Raw genomic sequence first — 19,759 nt, 5'->3', positions numbered from 1 at the left:
ATTTCCTCACTGTCAAATGAATGTAACAAAATCTTTCTACCACGAGAGTTGCCTGGAGCCCTAAGGTAAAGTCAATGATAAGGAAATTGAGAGAAAGTACCTGTGCTGCAGTCAGACTGCAATAGACGAAGACGTTGTTTCCACACAGAACTGGAGCTAGTCCGGCAGAAATGGCCGGACAGGGAAACTATGTCATGTTGTCATGGGAAAGCAATTGTTGCCCTTCAAGTGTTTACTTGAGCCTGTTCTGTGTAGCTGTAAATTTGGCAGCAGAATCTGGGACAAGAGACTGGTTCAATATTGGAACAATTGGAGAAAGAAGTATTATATATTGCTCTTACACTATTTGGTTGTTTTTTAAAAAAACACAAACTTTTTCTTTGCTTCCAGGTGTAAATTGTTTTTCTAGAGCTAGATGCACTGATTTGTGTTCATTTTTGACAGTACCTTTACTCCATTTGAAACAGATAAAAACATATCCATGAACCCTGCATAGAATTCTACTCGCTTATTCTGTTTGCGATCATGGTATCTCACTATTTATGTTGGATGAGAAATATTTCCATTTTGGACTCTACTATGAGTCCATTCAGAGGAAAAGCTTTTATTAAGTGGGGTTCTTTCCCAGGAGTGAAAGTTTGTGGTGTTTTCTATCTGGGCCATAGCTTTATCAGCAGACATAGGCAATCTGTCAGTTGCAGGAAGCTGAGCTGTATCTAAGCATGTATGTATGTAGCCAGCAGGCTCTATTTTTGTAATCTGAGCAACTCATAATCTGCATGGTATCACTTGGGGTGTTACTGCCTGCTGTTGCCTCAGTGATATTGTCCTCAAATAATACGATCAGATCTTTTGCTTTGCCAGTTTGATTTGTGAGTAAATCCAATGAACTGCAAGGCAAAAGTGATTCCAGAGTCACTGCTGAACAAATTGGAAATATGTGTAACATATCTTTCAAGATTGTCGTACTGAGCTGTCATCCAACAAGTGGACTCATCATCAGAATTAGAATACTTGCAGGTTTGCGTGCTAGACATGCATTACTTTCCCCAGACTTCATACATTAAGTATTCACACTGAAACAACTGACTCAAATGAGAGAAAATTGCTCACTTTTCTCTTTCTTCTTTTTGGTTTTGACTGGCTAAGGCAACAGCTTTTGACAATGTAAAGTAGAATTGTTTTCATTTTTGGCAGTGAAGTAGAGGATGAGGGGGAAAGAGACGGTGGAATTGCTGAGAGGTTATGGCCAGTCCATTACAAGTGTCTTGCCTGGAAAGCTGCTTGCAGTGGCAGCAAATTGGTGCTATAGTAAAGTGCAGGTACTTTGAAAACATTTTCTCATTTAGTGAGTCAAGACCTTCTGTGACGTGTGTATTACCCTAATTTTCTTTGATCCTCCCTAACTTACATGCAGTCAGACTGGGAGAAAATGAACCCTAGCATGGAAGTCTAAATGTTCTTGTTTCTCTCCACTGTGTATCATGGTTACTGTAGTTTCCCACAGATATTTGAATTCCCACCTTGTTCCAATATACTTTTTTTTGTTATGAGCCTGTTCATGTCACAGTCACAAAACTCATGCTTTTTGTGTGTGCCCTCTCCAAGGTTGGGTGAACATTCTTAAGGAGCTTTTATCACTCAAACAGAGAGGCTCAGAGTACAAGGCAGAGAGGTGGTAACTGTGAAACTGTGAAATATTGCAAAGGCTGTCGATTTGCAGTATGTTTATTTTTCCTTTCTGGCATAGTGGAAACCTAGAACGCACTGAATGTCTGCATGATAATACTCTAATCCTGTCAGTGCCCCTGATGCATGAAGTGGACTCATCTATCAATGGGTAAGTATCAGCCACCAAATGAAAACAAAACCAACAATACTAATAATCATTAACAGCATCATCATCATCCTAAGAATAACATCTCAGTGTCTTCGAGTGAAAAAATTAATTCTTCTCTTTGTTTACATGTACTCAGACTGTTGCCTTTTCCTTGTTTCCCAGACTGGTCATTGAGAAAATCTCATTCAATATCTGGAAATTTTATTCATTTCAAGACTGTACCTCATTTTCACTACTTCCTAATTAATGCTAAGTAGTTACCATCACATTTAAAGTAGGTATTTTAGTGATCATACTTGAATTCAAGTGATGCTGTAGATATGATGGACTTTAAATTTTAAAAGAACAAGTAAACCGCAAGAGCATGTTCCTTAGAGCATGTCTTTAAGGAAATGGTTGAGAGTCACCGGGCCAAAGGTTATGGTCAAATACTCTGGAATTTTAAGGAGATTGATGAAGTCTAGCTGTTTGCCTTTCTGTTTAATTTCACAAGCAGAATTTGCTTCTGCTTCTGTTTATTTTCCTATTTCCTGTACTCCCTAGTCTGTGAGGCATCTGACTACCAACTGTGGAGCATCATTAACCTTTTGACTGAAATACTTGTATAGCATATAGCCATTGTGTCCTCTCCCTAAGGCTGCACATGTATGAGTTCCTGCCTTTGTACTTGAGGCTCTTCTATTCCACTGGGCATCACAAGCCTGGAATGAAAGATTTGTGGTCAGTTTCAACAGTCTGATCATTCTTTAGCATAAACAGTGCTTTGAGTCAGAATTGGAGGACCTGGTCACTGAAGATGAATTAGTATTCATGTAGAGTGAGAAAGCTGGCATTAATTCCTAAACTGGGAAAGAAAAACTCATCAATAGTGTCTCCAGAGGGTCAATGTCTGTTTCAGCCACAATCTATGGCAACCTGCAGACTACAGATATTGTGTAAATGACCAGTGTATGTTGGCATCAGAAGTCAAATAACTGCTATGTTTACTACATGTGTAGGAAAAAAGTTAACCTGCACTGACATGTGATTTGATTGAAAAGCTGAATAAAATCAGATTCAAGGCCTAGACTGACTTTTACCTTAAAAAGCTCATCTTGTTGGATAGAAATAAAATCCCTAATTACTGCCACAGCAGTCAGAATGGGTAAAAGTAATGTTTGAGCCTGCTCAGAGAAATGAAGTGCACTGTCAAACCTCACAAGATGACTAGCAAGGACAAAAATCTCTATATTGAGAGTACAGTCTCAGCAGCATGCTCTGGAAGTTTTTGAATGCTTTCATTGTTACAAATTCTTTAGAAATTGTTTATTGATGCTTTAGTACAGATGGATTTTTATTCATCTTTACAGATATGAATGCTTTCATCTGTGTCTTTAGGTCTCTGTTTGTAACCTACAGAATACTGCATGCCAAAACATAATAAAAATTGGTTTCTCTTCTTTCTCTTCAGAATGTAGTTTTTTAAAGCACTAGGTCTCTGAATTTATAAGCCCCACCCAAGTGCCTGTGTGGATTATATTTTTCTTTCTCATAGACAAGGCTTAGTTAATTGAAATTCACAGAAAAATCCAATGGCCAGAGAAAATTTGGGTTTGTTGGAGGTTCCCAGGCACAGTAATATTAGTAATACTCTTTTTTTTTTGACAGTATCTTTTTGAAACTTGTTTTGTTAACTTAATTGTCCTACATTTGAGTCTAGAGGAGCAAACTTCATTCCTGGTTATAAATAGCCCAGAACGGCTTGTACCATATTTGGGAGAAGTCTTCTGGTATGACACTGTAAATGGTAGGAGAAAATCTGTCTTTCGCTGTTTCCCCTAGCAATAGCTGGCAGAGGATGCAGGCAGGAAAAAGGGAAATCTATCTAAACAACAGGCTTAAAATCCTGTCTCAAAGTGCTCTGATTCCAAAGGACAACCTGGGAAGGAAACAGAGTTTTAGGCAGTAGGGAGGACTAAGGTTTGTCTGAAGTCACACCAGGACCCTTTCCTGACAGTGGAGAAGCCTGAGATTAGAAGGAGACATAAAGGATGCTTAAAGCACTCCTAGTCTTCTTCTGCAGGATTTTCAGGTACTGTGTGGTGCTTCCAAGTAATTTCTGATAAAATCCTACTGCATTTTACTGTGTGATTAGATGATAAGAGTGGTTGAGGAAACTTGGACTGCTCCACTCTAGTTGAAAGCAAGTTGTATCTCTAATCTTTCCTTTAACCATCTGCTAATGAGAAAGGTAGTGAAACTCAGATAATTAACCAAGTGTTTATTCCTGAAATGCTATGTAAATGTTAAATAAAATTGAAATGTTACTTTAGTGAATATGTAGCTTAAAGTATTCATCTTAGATACTCTCTTCAGATTAATTTGGTAGTGCAATGATTTCCTGTGTTAATCCAAGCTAGGGGACTGGGGCAAATCATTCATGACAGGAGAAGGATTTGTGATAGGAAAGTAGAAAAAAGGATAAGTAATCAAAAGAACTCTGCTTCATTGGTGTGGTGTTAACCCAGGTCAGCTGAGATGCTGCTTGTGTAGTCTAATGTTGCCAAGAGGAAATCAAACCACAAAAAATAGATTAATGCAAAATGATCCCATAGAATTTCACGTGACTAGAAAGCAAGGGGTACAATTCAGCTAGACAAATATATTTTGTTTTGGTCACAAATTTAGCTTACTAAATCTGTAAATCTCTATCTTGGTCTTACAGAGAAGTCTTCCCTACCTCATTTTTCTATGGTGATTCTGTGGAAGCGTCCAACTTTGTCCAGTTGGAAAATCATGAATGCCTTTTCCAGTCTCTCAACTTCACACTGCAGGTAAAACTCATCCTTATTTTGACTGCTCTCCTGCTTGACTGCACATTCTTTTTTGTATTCGTTTTATTCTGAGTGTGGTATGGGTTTTGTACATGATTTTGCATCACAATCATGGGCAGAATGGAAGCTTCAGACAAGGTTTATAAAGAAGACCCTCTTGTTGAATTATGAGGTTCAGAAACAACTCCCTTGCTTTTTAAACTTCTCAGAGAGGAGTCTAGGTGCAGTTGAATCCAATCCTGGCCCTGACTAGGTCAACAGTTTTTGTCTAAAGGTTATATAGGTGTACTGACTCATACCAACAACTGTGGGCAAATCTCTTTCGCTCAGCCTCAAGGAGAAACTTTGATGGACATCTCCACTCAAAGGCAGACTCTCTCCTCAAAGTGGTGTGTTAGAAGTCCAAGCTAAAGAGTGGGACTGAGCTTTTATAGTATAAAGTGATCAGCTGTCACTCATGTGTTTCTAGGCTAGCTGTACCAGCTCAGCAGCTTTAGACAAGTTATCTGTACTATCACTTGTTGATTCCTTTATCAGGAACTTGGCCTGTCACATCCTCACTGGTACTGGTTTTTGTCAGGAAATGCTGTCTGAATGTTTAACTTTGGGATTGATAAGTCAGCCTGAGCAGTCTTTTAACACCAAAGGCAGCATGACCACCCTTCTCCATCCACCACGAATACCTTTCACAAATAGGGTTTAGTTTGAGCTGTTTTACCCTCACTCAGGCAGAGCATCCTGCTACAATGCTGTACAATGCATTTTTGATTGGATACCATGTTTCCAGTGTGCAGAGATGGCATACATCCTTTATCTGAATATATTAAGACAAAAAGTGCAAACATGGCATCTCACTTCCATAGGAAAAAAAAGTTCCTACCATTTGTTTCTCTTTCACCTTTTTTGACTTGCTGAGTAAAGACCCCTAGTTACTCAAGTGCCACATCTTGGATGTAGTCACAAGTTAAAAGTGGAGGAGTAATTCTTTTTTAATGGCATGGTCATTGAGCAAAGGAGTGGGCAGCCTTTAGCCAAGAGAACAAACATGTGTCTGTGCTAGGGATTCAAGCTTGCTAAATGCCCCAGTATGAAAATATTTATAGCACTACTGATAAGAGTACAGTACAGGGAAGAGATAAGGACACTAAAAAGACGGGTGTGAGAAGCTTTCAATAAATACCTCATAGCATGTCATAGCTTCTCAGCATTATTCAAGTGTTACTTATATATTACACTTCACATGGCAGTTAGATGGGTTCCTGATGTGGCAAAATATATGGATGGTTTATTATAAAAAAAACTCTTGTGATGTGGCCAAAATTAGCTGGCATTCTGTTTCACTGCTGTAGTTGCATCTATTACAAGTCCTACAAAACCTTTTTGACCACTAGATGGGACTAGGGAATGGTAAGTTATGCAGAAGTAGGTTCATTTATTATGAAAAATAGTGTTTTGTCTTTTTTTCTTTCTGTTTTCCTAGTCTGAAAACTCAGCTCATAACAAATAACATGTATACCTCCACGGACAGATTGTGATCCAGAGCAATTAAGCCCCACTGTCATACAGTGCCCTTAGCTATTTACTGAAGGACTGAAAGCAGGATTTCAGGACATAAAAGCTTTTGTGACCCAGGCTAATTATTCTTGTGATTCTGGTTTCTTTCTTGGGGATTTATAGGTCCTCTTCCCTTCCTCCCCTTCATACGCAATAATTGGTTAATCCAGATGGAGAACGGATGCACTGATGCTTTAACTAGGTAAATATTTTCAGTAAAGCAAAGTGATAAAAGGGAAGGAAGAGAGAATCTATGTATTGGCAGTGCCACCATTTTTCCTATCAAATGCTCTTGTCTCTCATGCACACACTTAGGAGTTGCAATATTATTTTTTTTCCCATATGGAAGTAGAAAATGATACCATAACAAGTCACACATCTGCTCTCCAGTATCGTTATTATATCCGGGACAGCTGAAATAACAATATGACTCCAAATCTTCTTGGAGGGCATATATAGCAATGTTTATTAAAAGGCACATCCTTTTTATACACTGTTCTGACACTACTGGACATGATTGGTCATTCAAACAAACACCTCTTTGTAAACATCCTTGCAAGCAAACAACTTGGAAAAGCAGCAGGTGCAGAGATTAGAAATTGTTTAGAATGTCTTCTCCCATCTCCCCCAGAGCACTGCCTGGGAAAGTCTATCTGACTTTCTCTTCTGACCAGCTTTCAGCATCCACAATTCCCTATTTTTGCTTTAAGGACGGAGGGCAGTGTTTGTAATCTCTTGCAGGGCCCTTGCAGGAAAGAGAACAAACACGGCACAAAAGATCCTTGTAGTAATTTTCCAGTTATTAGATGGAACCTCAATCAGACACTGACGCAGAATGGTCAAGGAGATCCTCTAGCACATGCCATTGAATTCTTCATGCACCAACATCATCTTGCTCTTCATTCTTGCAAGGAGTCAGACTAATTCTAATATAGTAAACAAAACATCATTAGTCTGCTCAAAGAACTAGCAGTCTAACTTGTCAACATTCACTACTGTAGAAACAAAGGAAAAGACAGAATGTTCAGTCTCTACATGTAGAGGGACCGTTCGATTGATGATCAGCATCCTAATCATCACTCGAATGTTGCCTATTGGCCACATTCTACTTTTGCTGTTGCGAGTCAGGGCGAACACACCTTGCAGGTATCCGCCATACCCCAGTGTCTGTGGAAACACATGCATACCCACAACCCCAAGCAATAAGCTCACACGGGCCCTCCCACTTATAGTGGATAGATCCTGTACTCAGACTTCTATTCGAGGCAGTTGCATCTCGCCTGAAGATTGCAACAAAGGAGAGTAATTTGAAATGACAGGATTATTTTAGTTTTGTGGCACTATAAGGTGATCAATTATATATATAACTTTTTCCAATTGACTGTGTGAGGTTTCTCCAGGCATACCTCTTTTTTGTTTTAACAGAACACACTTAAGGATGAAAGCACATTCAACACTGGCTTGATGGAGAAAGATAATAGCCCCTTAACCAAGAGAAAGAGATGTGTTACAAAAATATGGGCCTTTAGAGCAGTGTTTATATGTGAAAATCTCTACTAGATCCAATATGAGCAAGGAAACAGAAAATGTCTTTTCTGCAACAACTCATATCTGATCTTAGTTAGATAATCGAAGTTTTAAAAATGTCTACCATGAAACATTATGTTTTTATTTCATGCAGCATTTATCATACTCCATTCCAATGGGATTTCTCCCCCTGGCTGGAGCCTCAGGGCTTTTGTGGGAGTTTGGCATTGCAAACTGGTTCTGTTTATCAGTCAGGCATTTCTTCAAATATAAATAGTGTTAGAAGAATGAAAACCTATTGGTTTTAATATTTGTATGTTACACAATTAACAACTGCATGTTACATCTTTTCACAGTAGTATCTCACTGTGGATAAATATTGTAATGGGCTCCATGTTTTTACTTTAATATTTTAAAGCATTTATATTTGTGTTATTAGAAAGAACCAGAAAATATTTTTCCTAATAAAAGATGTAACTAAAAGTGAAAACTTAATTTAATTGAATTTTTCCCGTGGATTATTTCTCTTTAGCAAAACCTCATAAATTTTGGAATTTTCACTGGATACATTTCAGTGGTGGATGGGAAATTCTTTGTGAGTTTTTTTGAAATTTTGGGGGCTAGGGGGTGATAGAAAGCTAATATTTTCCACTAAAAGTGTATTTTTATTGAAAATGCCAGAACTTAAATGGAAGTTGTTCACATGCATATCCTGGCAACTCAGTCAAAAACCCACAGTCCAGTAGTCACAGTAATTATTTGGCTTCTGCTCCATTAGGAAAACATATGCAGAATATCATGCAGTGGTTAGCAGATGGAAATGAGAATGTTTACTGAGACAGTAATCTCTTATAACCTTCAAGATTTTATTACCAAAGCACTCAGTGTACTGGCAGTGTCTCTGTACATAAAATTGAAGTCTTATGCTGTTTGTATTGATGACTGGCAATTATCCTGCAAAACTGCTTCTTCTTTGATATATGAGCTGTGCCTGAAGACTGTTAGATAAGCTAATCCTTTGACTTCATTCTCAAACTTGAAAAAGAAGTCTTAGTCTAAAGACATTGAAAAACCTGCAAAGTACTTGTATTTCTTCAAATTTACCTGTACTCCCAGCTCTGAATCTACAGTAGTTTCCCATTTATGAGAAGTCAAGGATGTAATTTTATTTGTATTAATTTTTTTTTTCTTACAGGTTTACAATGCTGGACCAAGCACTCTTCCTGGAGCTTTTCTTGATATTTCAATTCCAAACCGCCTCTCTGCCACTGGAGCTGAAATATTTCATATTCTGCAGATGATGGTGAGTATGTTACAATGTGCTCTGAGCCCAGAAAGGCACTGAGAGCTACTGATGACTTAAACAAAAGAAGTCCACCAAAACTCAGTGAATCAGTTGCTTTTTAAGACAATATTTCCTCTAAAGTCAGTCATCCTATAAAGGAGGTCCCAGTTGGGTGGTGTGGTCTTGAGCACTGTGGTAGTAAATGCTAGCAAGGTTTGTATTGCTTTTCCTCAACAACAGGTTGCTTTTCTCTGCACATTATTTGACTGAATTGTACTTTGAAATTTATTTTTGTAGAAATGTTAAACTGCTGTTTTGAGACCTCTTTGCAGGTAGTAGACAAGTATGTTTTTATGAGAGACGTCTTCCTGATACACTGGCATTCCAGTAATTTTGACTACTGATTTTGGGTATCTGGTCAGTAGAATTCTCCTACATGACTCTCTGAATACCTCTAGCATGTTAATAAATGTGAACCAAGAAAGTCCTGTGTGGGAAAGTGGTTATCCTTGCTGTACAGATACATAATAAAAACACCAGAAGGTTTGCTTGACTTCACACAGGAAATTTGTGACAGAGCCAGGCACTGAACCAATGTATCCCAAATCTTACCAGAACCAATGTATCCGAAGTCATACTATTTACTGCTACAGAGAAGGCATCCCACTCTCTTTCTTCCTTCTCTTTCCCAGTGAGTTTTTGTTGACTGAAAAGGGAACTAAAATCATGGAGTTTTTCAACTTCTCATAGAACAGATATAATTAAAAAAAGAAACCTAAAAGGAGATGAACTTTTGAAAATGGCTTACAACAGCTGTTTTTCCAAGACGATTTTTGTAAGCATAGTCATTAAATATTTCAAGCTTTTGCTTATTGTGCTTATTCCCAGAATCTAGACTTGAATAAAGATAGTAAGGTAATAGAATCCCTTCAAACAGTGCAGGCGTTTCTGTCGTTATTTTCTTTATGCCTATAATCCAGCCATTCTAGCTGTCAGGGTTTGACCAAACTTTCAAAATAGCTGTCATTAATAGAGAGGCTTAGGAATTGTCATTTATCTGTAAGATACACTGTTGATACAGTGTAGCGGCATGGATGGATAGTAGTTGCCACTACCTCCTGGAAAGCATCTTCTCAGGAAGCCGCTCAGGCAGGCACACAAACGTCACTTAATCCACACACACCGCAGATACGTCAGTGAAGGAAAGGCAGGACAGGTCTTCTGTACAGAGTTCCATGGGGGTTTATTGCAGCCACACGCCACAGGGGTCCAGGGACGAAAGGCAAGGGTAATGGAGGGTTCAGGGTTATGTACAATGGCAAGTGGGGGTGGAGCAGAGCACCAGGGGCCAGTGAATGGAGGGCACAAGGGCAGTGCAAGGGCAGGGCAAAGAGCAACACCCAATAGGGAATATGAGGGTGGACAATCAGTGATACAGAACTGATGGGGAAACAGGGAAAGGAGAACCCTCTAGAACTGGGACATATATGAACAATAGAGGTGGGCAAGGCCAACGGGCCAATGGAAAAAGCAAAACTGAGGTAGATTAACATAGTGCTGCAGAGCACCATGGGGGAAGCTTTTTTTCTCACCCTAAGCAGTGAGGCATTCTTGAAGCCTATGGATGATTCCTCCAGGGCATTGCCCTGGAAGTTTCCCTGATAGGCACAAGGGCCTCCACAACTCACGAGTTTTGTTTTACTAAACAGGCTTCCCCAATGGATTTCCGCAGATATTTAACAAATGACAGCTGAACACATAATATGACATACATCTGGTAACAGTCTAAAAATTGTGGAGCAGTGTATTTATAATTTATCTGCAGTTGACTTGGTGTGATGTTTCTTCTTTCTCTGCCACACCACCTGAGCCTGATCTCTTTGCTATCCTTGAGGTTGTTCAGAAATGTCTCTTGGTGCTGATTTTGGTGGTTCAGTGTATGGCCTGATCTTCTTGCCTGGAATCCACCTTGAGCCAGATCCTGTGGACATGCAAAAATACCCACTCCTCCAGGTTATCAGTGGAAAGATCCCCATTACTTGGTTGGATTCAGGATCTCAGATAAGCACAGACAGCTTCTCAAAGAGCTGAGCTCTGTTAGTGTTTGAGAAGTGTCTGATGACAGGGGAATTTGGCTCCATAAATTCATTATTAAGAAAATGGATGACATAAACAGCCTTGCATAGTCTTTCTATGCTTGATAGAAATCCCCCCATGCTGCTGATCAAGGACCCTCTTGATGGTACAGTGATCCCTCTCAACAATAGCTTGACCCGTCAGGGTTTGGGACATACCGGTGGTGTGTTTCACCCTCCACTGATTTAGGAACTGCTTAAACTTTTGGGAGGCATAAGCAGGACCATTTTCGGTTTTTCTGGCTTGGGAAATGCCCAGGGTAGAAAACGCTAGGAGGAAAATGCTGGATAACATCCTTGGCCTTTTCCCCTGTGTGGGCTGATGTGAAGACAGCCCCAGAGAACATGTCAATAGATATGAATATATTTAAGTCTCCCAAAGGGATCATAATGGATAATGTCCATTTACCACAGTCGTAAACTCTCAAGGCCCCAGGGATTAACCCCGGTCCCCGTATATGGCAAAGCAAAATCCTGGCAAATGGGGCAGGATTTCACAATTGCACTTTCCTATTCTCTTGTGATTTTAAACATATGAACAAGGGCTGGTGCATTTTGGTGGAAAAACTGATGGCTTAACTTTGCCTGATTAAAGATGTCTGGCAGGGTGGTCTGCACTTCCATGGCCAGAGCATCCACCCTCTGGTTGCCCTCTGCAATTGGTCCTGGGAGGTCAGTGTGTGACCTCACATGCATAATGTTATATGGTTGCTCTCAGTGGGAGAGGAGATACACTGATTTGGAGACCAGGCTGTATAAATTTGGATTTGACACCTCTTTTAATAAAAAATGTTCTGCTCTTTCAGCTATCCCAGCAACACAGGCCAAATTAGTAGCCGAATTCAAGGGTTGCTTGAACTTCTCAAAGGCTCTGACAAAAGCTGCTAATTCTGCAATTTGTGGGGATCCCTGAACAATCTGAACATCAGACTCCCACTCCTGAGTGTTAGGATTTTTCCAAGTCATAAATGACTTGTGAAATTCTCCTGAGCCATCAGTAAAAACAGTCAGCGCCTTTAGAGAAGTTCGACTCTTTAATGATTTTGCTACCAGATTAAAACGTGCATCAAATAGTTTGTGTTTTGGTAGGTGAATAGAAATTTGACCTGGGTAGCTGTCAAGAGTGTACTGGAGGTGTTCATTGGTTTGGAGCAAAGCTTCCAGACTACCTAATGTCAATGGAAGGTAAATGCATGTGAATTCACACCCTGCCAGGGTCCGGAGTCATGCTCTGGCCTATATAATCAGCTGAGTCAGCAGCTCCTGGGGTGTTGTAGGTGTTGTATTTAGTTGGTGCAATTGAAACACCCACTCCATGATTAAAAGCTGGTCCCTCAGAGTGGCGTCCCACTGGAAAATGAGCCCATGAAGCTTGTATGACTTTACCCAGGATAACAAATTTGAAAGACAGGGTTGGATCAGCACAGTAGGCTTGTCTCGTGGACAGTGCCTCCGATACATTTGGGATTGCTATCTGGGCCTCTGGTGTGAGGGTCCTTGGCGCGTTGAGGTGGCCGCAGCCTCACAGGAGGTTGGAAAGCGGTGTGAGGTCCTCAGTCATGATCCCCAGCAGTGGATGAACCCAATTTATGCTGCCACACAGCTGGTGAAGGTCTCTCAGGGTCCTTGGGTTGTCCTTGATGGTGAGCCGTTGGGGTATGATGGTTCGCTCACCAATCTGGAGTCCGAGGTAAGTCCACGGGCAGGTGCACTGAATCTTTTCTTTGGCAATCTCAAATTCTGCTCCTTCAATAGCTTGAATTGTCTTTTTGAGAATGAGGTCCAAATATGTGTTGGTTTGAGTACATATTAAAATGTCATCCATATAATGAGGAATAACAAAGTCAGGAAATTTCTCTCAGATGGGTGAGCAAATGTGGACAACAAACATTTGGCAAATAGATGGAGAAATTTCCACCCCTTGGGGGAGAACTTGCCATTGATATCTTTTTAGAGGGGCTCGTCTATTAATTGATGGGACAGAAAATGCAAATCTTGGGGCATCTCTGGGATGAAGAGGGATGTTTAAAAAGCAATCCTTAATGTCAATGACTGCCAATTTTCAGTCTCTTGAGAGCATTGAGGGTGAGGATAGGCTGGGCTGCAGGGGGCCTATGTCCCCAATGACCTCATTGATCTTCCTGAGGTCTTGCAGGAGCCTCCACCTGTCTTTGCCTGGTTTACTAATGACAAAGACAGAGGTGTTCCAAGGGCTGTTAAATTTTACAGTGTGGCCCTTGGATAATTGCTCCTACACCAGGGACTCAAGTGCCTTTAGCTTTACTTCTGAAAGGGGCCACTGATCCACCCACACTGGCACTTCACATTTCCATGTGAGTGGTGGGGTGGCGCACCCCACAGTGGCCCCAGCTAGAAATCCTATGGTGGTGAGGGGATTTCTAGCCTGGCCCCCCCTTGGGACAATAGGTCCCTGCCCCATAAAGTGATAGGTGCCCTCACCACAAACAGTCTTAGTGTGGTAACCTGACCCTCAGGACTCTCAATAAGGATTGTCCGTTTGCTCCATGGTGGCAGCTCCTCCAATCCCAGAGATGACTCCATTAGCTGGCACCAGTTTCCAGCTCTATGGCCACTTGGAGTGGATGATGATAGTCACACACACCCCAGTATCTGCCACACCTGGAAGATAAACTTTATTGCCTTTGTTAAACAAGCCACGCTTTAGAAGAGGTCTGTCCTGACCCACAATCTCTGCCCAAACAGCCATAGGTTTTTCTGGCAAAATGTCAGTCCAGGTGAGTATGAGGAAAGCTTGGGTGATGAATGTGCCCTTAAGCAAAAACCAAGGTGGGTCCATACGTATAATTGTGACAGTGATCTTGTCCATTCGCCCCATGGTTTGGACTTTGGGAAGTACCTGTAAACTGTCCAGTCCATTACTAGAGTCCCCTATGATTAAAACATCCCTTGGTCCATCAGAAGGTCCAAATTTACCAGTTGGAATGTGGTAAGCTGCCTCATCGTCAAACTGGATGGAAAGGGCGCTTACCAGTGTGCGTTGTATCCCTGCCTGAACCTGTTGGTAGGCCTCGGAGAGTTAGCGCTCCTCATAGTAGGTATCGTCATAGAAGATTTCCCATTGCCTCGACCCTCCGAGATGGTGGGGAGAGAGGGACGGAACAGCTTGGCATTTGGTGTCATAGCGCAGGTCTGTCCTGTGCTCAGCTGGAAGTTTCCCTGGTGCCGCTGGTAAGATAGAAGATGCTGGACCTGCTGGTGATATTGAAACTGGGGACAATTTTTAAAATGTTCCTTACAGTCCTAGCATGCAGAGGAGGGACAACCAGTGCATTCCACCTGGAGGTGGCCCAGTTCACCGCACTTAAAGCATCGCATCTTTTCTTCATTGTGTGCCACCAAAACTTCAGCCATTCCTTTGCTGACTGCCATGGCGACCATGTGTTCTGTAGTTGTAAGACAAGTATAGGCCTCCACCCTTTGCTGAATAGTGAGTTCAGGGTCTAGAGGGAGCACTCTTATAATTTTCTTGCATTCAACATTGGCATTAGAAGCTGCTAGTTTACTGAGCAGCTCCTCTCTAGCATGTGGGCAGTCAGTTTGCTTATAAATTGTGTTTTTGAGCTTGCTTATGAGTTTTGTAAATGTCTCATCTGCATCTTGGTGAATATCAGAAAAGCTCTGCTGTGGAGTGGTGCCATCTGGTGTTTGAAATAAAGCATTCTGGGTAGTGTTTTAAATGTCCTCCAGAACTGCCTGGAGATATCTTTTGCCTGGTCTTGTGGCTTTTCAAAATCACCCTCTCCACTTAATTGTTCTAGTGTCATATGGGCCAGTCCATCCTCACTTCTGTAATGTTTTAATAATGCTTTTAGTTGTTTTTTCTGAATTTATTCCCACAGAAGGAGCTCTGTGGGTGAGAGGAGGAGGGACATAACATGCCAAAGGTCATGCAGCACAAGGACATGGGCTGAGAAAGTCACTTGTAAAAGGTTTTTAAAATGTGGATTTCCTCCCATTATCTTTACGTGCCTTACATAATTCTTTAAGTTCCCTATATGGAATGGACTCCCACTTAGGGTTTTTCCCTCTTTTAAACATAACTGGGGCTGCTAGGATTTGCAGCTTTCCAGCTATATCACAATCACCCTCTGAGCCACTTGCTTTCATAGCTCTGCCCAGTGATCCCCAGAATCACTATCCGAATCTGAGGAATCACTGCCCTCCTCCAGAGAGGAGGCAGATCTGCTGGCATGGGCACGAGAGCTCCGGCTGGCCAGCAAGGCCCAGTGCTTGGGGCCTTTGGTATCCAAGTTGGCTGCCTTCTCATCAGCTTCACTTCCGGTTCCCATGCAGGAAGTGTGGGAGCTGGGAGTGGTCAGATCGGTGGAGGCAAGGCCTGGGCTTCCCAGTGGAAGGGAAGGGTCCTGATACGAGGGCAGTACTCAATGTGGGGGTGGAGCACATCACAGGGGAGGAGCCTGATGGAAGAGCAAGAGGGGAAAAGGCAGAAGAGGATCACAGCCGCCATTTTGTGTTGTGACGGCAGGAAAATTTGGCACCAAGTCATTCAAAATAGCGGATCCCCTCGCAAGGCCTGGGACATTTTGAGGCATAGAACTCAATGAGGGAACTGGGTAACAGCGCATAAGAAAGAAGGTCAGGTTAGAACTCAGGCTGGCATGATCAGTGCCAACCTGAGAAAGAGACACAAGAGGATGAGAGATGGCAGAAGGCCGGTAGCACTCCTGCACCTTCTGGTGGTTTCCATCTACAGACCTCTCCTGGGGGGACAAGGGAACAGGACCATGGGGGGAGGAACACAATAACTGGGGTAATAACTGGGGTACTGAACTTTTAACATGCCCCGAACTCTTCCCCAAACCCTCAATTACTTCATAAATAGAATGAAAAATCGGATAAAACTTTCCAACCCAAAAACCCCCCTCACTTTGTTGAAAATATAACTTTTTCCAAACTTTGTCCCAAAACTCAACTGACAAAACTGATTCCTGCATAACATCCATAAAATATTTAAAAATGCAGTGAACGAAAGCCTTTAAATCTCCCTAGAAAACCTAACATCATTGTTAGCAAGGGTATCATTAACTTGGAGATAAAATTCCCACTGTGAGATGGTGAGTTTTGCTCGTATCTTGCTCTTTCTCCTTCCCACAAGAGTAAAATGTGAAAATAAAAGAAAAATATGACTTTCACTGCAACACACTCTCCACTCCAGTGGGTCAACAGAAAAATCTTGCAGGGGTTTCACCGATGCAACTGATTCTCTATGTCCTTGATGCTCCAGAGGATTGCCAGTCGGCCCCTCAGGAATTTCCCCAGAAAATTGTGGTTTTCCCTTTGGGGAACTGGAACTCCCGAATACAGCTTTTGTCCAGTGGCAGTGGCCACTGGAGATGCTTTCAGGGAGCCTACAAAAGGCCCCACTTTTGGTTACCAATTTGTAGGGGCATGGACAGATGGTGGTTGCCACTACCTCCCAGAAAGCATCTTCTCGGAAGCCGCTCAGGCAGGCACACAAACGTCACTTAATCCACACACACCACAGATACGTCAGTGAAGGAAAGGCAGGACAGGTCTTCTGTACAGAGTTCCATGGGGGTTTATTGCAGCCACACGCCAAAGGGGTCCAGGGACAAAAGACAAGGGTAATGGAGGGTTCAGGGTTAAGTACAATGGCAAGTGGGGGTGGAGCAGAGCACCAGGGGCCAGTGAATGGAGGGCACAAGGGCAGTGCAAGGGCAGGGCAAAGAGCAACACCCAATAGGGAATATGAGGGTGGACAATCAGTGATACAGAACTGATGGGGAAGCAGGGAAAGGAGAACCCTATGAACAACAGAGGTGGGCAAGGCCAACGGGCCAATGGAAAAAGCAAAACTGAGGTAGATTAACATAGTGCTGCAGAGCACCATGGGGGAAGCTTTTTTTCTCACCCTAAGCAGTGAGGCATTCTTGAAGCCTATGGATGATTCCTCCAGGGCATTGCCCTGGAAGTTTCCCTGATAGGCTCAAGGGCCTCCACAGTACAGCGCTTGGGATTTGATGACATAAAGGTTTTTATCTTAAAGCTAGTAATTCTATTGCCACTTCTCTGAGACAAAGTAAGGCAGTGAAATTTATTAGTCAAAATCCATAGTTAAAGCACTAGAGTGTGTCTCAAATAAACATTAACCACACAAGATAGTTTCAGGAACAAACTCCTTCATATTGTGTTGATTGAGCTAGTCTTTTAGACATAAAAATTAATAGCAGGAAGACAGTCACATATGCCACACTGGAACAGTCTGTATCTCTGGGAGGTGTTAATGGAAGTATTATCTGCTGGTCTTAGAGAAAATGACAGCCCTCATGCTTCTTCTGTTCCTGCCATTCTGAGCTTTTGGCTTTATAGCAGAAACTGTTTCAACATTTTCTTCAAGACAAATTCAGATCATGGAGATATTTTGACATTTGGAGTTCTTCCTAAGATATGTTCAGACACAATTTAGGGTCTGTTGGGAGCAGCACTGCAGTTTCTGTAGAGCTTCCCCCAGCAAAGCCCCCAGTATATAAAGGCAGTGAATCAACAATAAAAGTGAAAGTAAACAAAAAATGGATAATTGTAAGAAAACCAGGAAAAAAACCCCCAAAACGATCGAACTTCCTCCCTATGAAAAATTTTTAATGAATAGAAGATAGTAGAAATTTTGAAATAATTTTATCTCAGAAAATTCAGCTCTGACATTACTCAGATTCTGCAATGGTAAATGATATTTTGGAAATATTTAAGTCAAATTAGTAGCTGGTTTTTTTTATGTATTTTTGTATTTGCTTTCTTGCAAAGGTTAAAAACCAGCCAGGTTATTAGTATTTAATAAATTAAATATTATTATTATTTAATGAATTAAATACCCCAGCTTGTTAGTAAAAGTGTTGTGATAGAATAGGGATGACAACACAGAAGAGCTTCACACAAGCAGAGAAGTTAGTCTTAACACAAGAGTGTATTCTCCACTCTTTAAGCCATTGATTAACTATTCTTCCAGGAAGAAAAACAGTGCTCATTATACTTGTCTATGTTTTTGGTTTGGAGATCAGTAATTTCTGATCTCCAAACCAAATTACTGAAAGATTAGTAATTTCCTTTGTGTATCCAGCTGGGGATACACAAGGGCAAGGGAAGCACTACTGGACTTGCCAGCTAAGGAGCTGCTTTCTAGGGTTGCCAGGAAGATTTTCACAATGGGAGTTCCTACTAAATTAACCAGGGTATTTCCTGAAACTGTTCATAAATTAACGATGTGTCCAGGATTATTCTGGTGCTGGCTTTATGGAACTGAATCAGATTGTTGCCTTCTGGTTTATTTTATTTTCATTGAAGGTAAATACAGTTTTGAGGAATTAACAGTTGGAAACCAAATTTGTCTATTTGAACTGAATGATCCTCTTCCCTCCTCTGGAGGTACCAAGCAGCGCCTGTTTGGGTGAATCAATACCAAGAATATAAAAAAATATGTTATCACCATCACTGAGATAAGAATCTTGTTGGAAAGTAAGATGCATATGTAGTAAGACAGTCTCCTTAGAAAGAGTTTGCAATCTAGGCAATGATACAAAAGGGAATTTGGAAGAAAGAGGGAAAGAAATACTGTTCTCAGTTTTTTGATGACAAGCTCCCTCCTTGCATGTAACTCATAATGTCTAAGTCTAGTAACTTCTGTTTTAGTAATTGCTATTAGTAGAATATATTTAAATTACTGTGTTCTCTTACTCTAGCAATTAATTGAGAGAGAAGCATAGGAGCAGCTCTGAAGAAGCCTTTGCCAGTCTCCACTGATAATACAGAAACCATCTAGTTTCCCTGATTTTCCCTAGGCATCTAAACTTGAGAATTATTTAGAGTGAAAAATGGGTTAAACTTCAGTCTTGTGACTCCTGTCCCCATCAACCTTAAATGGGCCAGTTAGCCCAGGCCATAGTTCCTGGTCCAACCCTTCCCATCACTTCTTATTTAGGGAGCAAAATGGAAAGTCCTTCTCTTGGAAGGAACAAAGATAAATCCTCCAGTTGTCCCATTATGTTTGGCATATTCACTTCACACTTCTTCTTTCTACACAGGTGAGACCTGGATTGGGCCTTTATGATAGCTGGATATCAGTAAGATTTTAAAAAAAAGTAAAGAAAAACTGAATGAATTAATGGGAGAATTGAAGAGAATTCCTTTTACAGGTTGCCTTTTAAGTTGACGGCTGCCTGAGCATGGGACTCTAGAAACATTTGTCATGTTCCTTAGGGAAATCTGTATAAAATAAACATTGATCTCTTCCTGTGAATGTTGAAAAAGTAAAATGGAGTCAGTCCCAGAGCTGCAACTGCTGGATGATGACAAGTTATATTTTTAAGGCAAATTTGTATAGCAGTCATGTAATTTTTCTTCCTGTATTTGCACAGTAATGTCTGTAAGGAGTAGAAAGAAGTTAGGGAGAAGAGTTAAAGCTTGCTGTCTTGTTCCATGAAAGGTCCCAAACTAATTGAGGTTTTTCTTCACTTATAGAATGTAAAAGAAATATTGTCAATTTTAAAACCTTTAGTGTAATTTCTGCCTATTATCTGTAGGTTTTATC

At 41.2% G+C, this 19,759-nt stretch overlaps 1 protein-coding gene across 2 annotated transcripts in view; it reads left to right on the top strand.

Moving 5' to 3' along the window:
* Positions 1-19,759, top strand: part of ITGA9 (integrin subunit alpha 9) — a 256,223-nt gene that overhangs the window by 194,778 nt on the left and 41,686 nt on the right. For both annotated transcript variants that reach the window (XR_010722201.1, XM_066190554.1), the window contains exons 21-23: positions 1,751-1,840; positions 4,545-4,653; positions 8,930-9,037. Coding sequence is in view for 1 of the 2 variants with exons in the window: in XM_066190554.1 (XP_066046651.1) it covers positions 1,751-1,840; positions 4,545-4,653; positions 8,930-9,037 (307 nt within the window). In the remaining variant the exon portion in view is untranslated. The remainder of the gene's footprint in view (positions 1-1,750; positions 1,841-4,544; positions 4,654-8,929; positions 9,038-19,759) is intronic.

This window comes from Chamaea fasciata, unplaced genomic scaffold, assembly GCF_029207755.1.
Source record: "Chamaea fasciata isolate MVZ Bird 193981 ecotype frontalis unplaced genomic scaffold, bChaFas1.0.hap1 SCAF_1, whole genome shotgun sequence".
Taxonomy (NCBI): Eukaryota; Metazoa; Chordata; class Aves; order Passeriformes; family Sylviidae; genus Chamaea; species Chamaea fasciata.
This window is presented reverse-complemented; position numbering and strand designations above follow the sequence as displayed.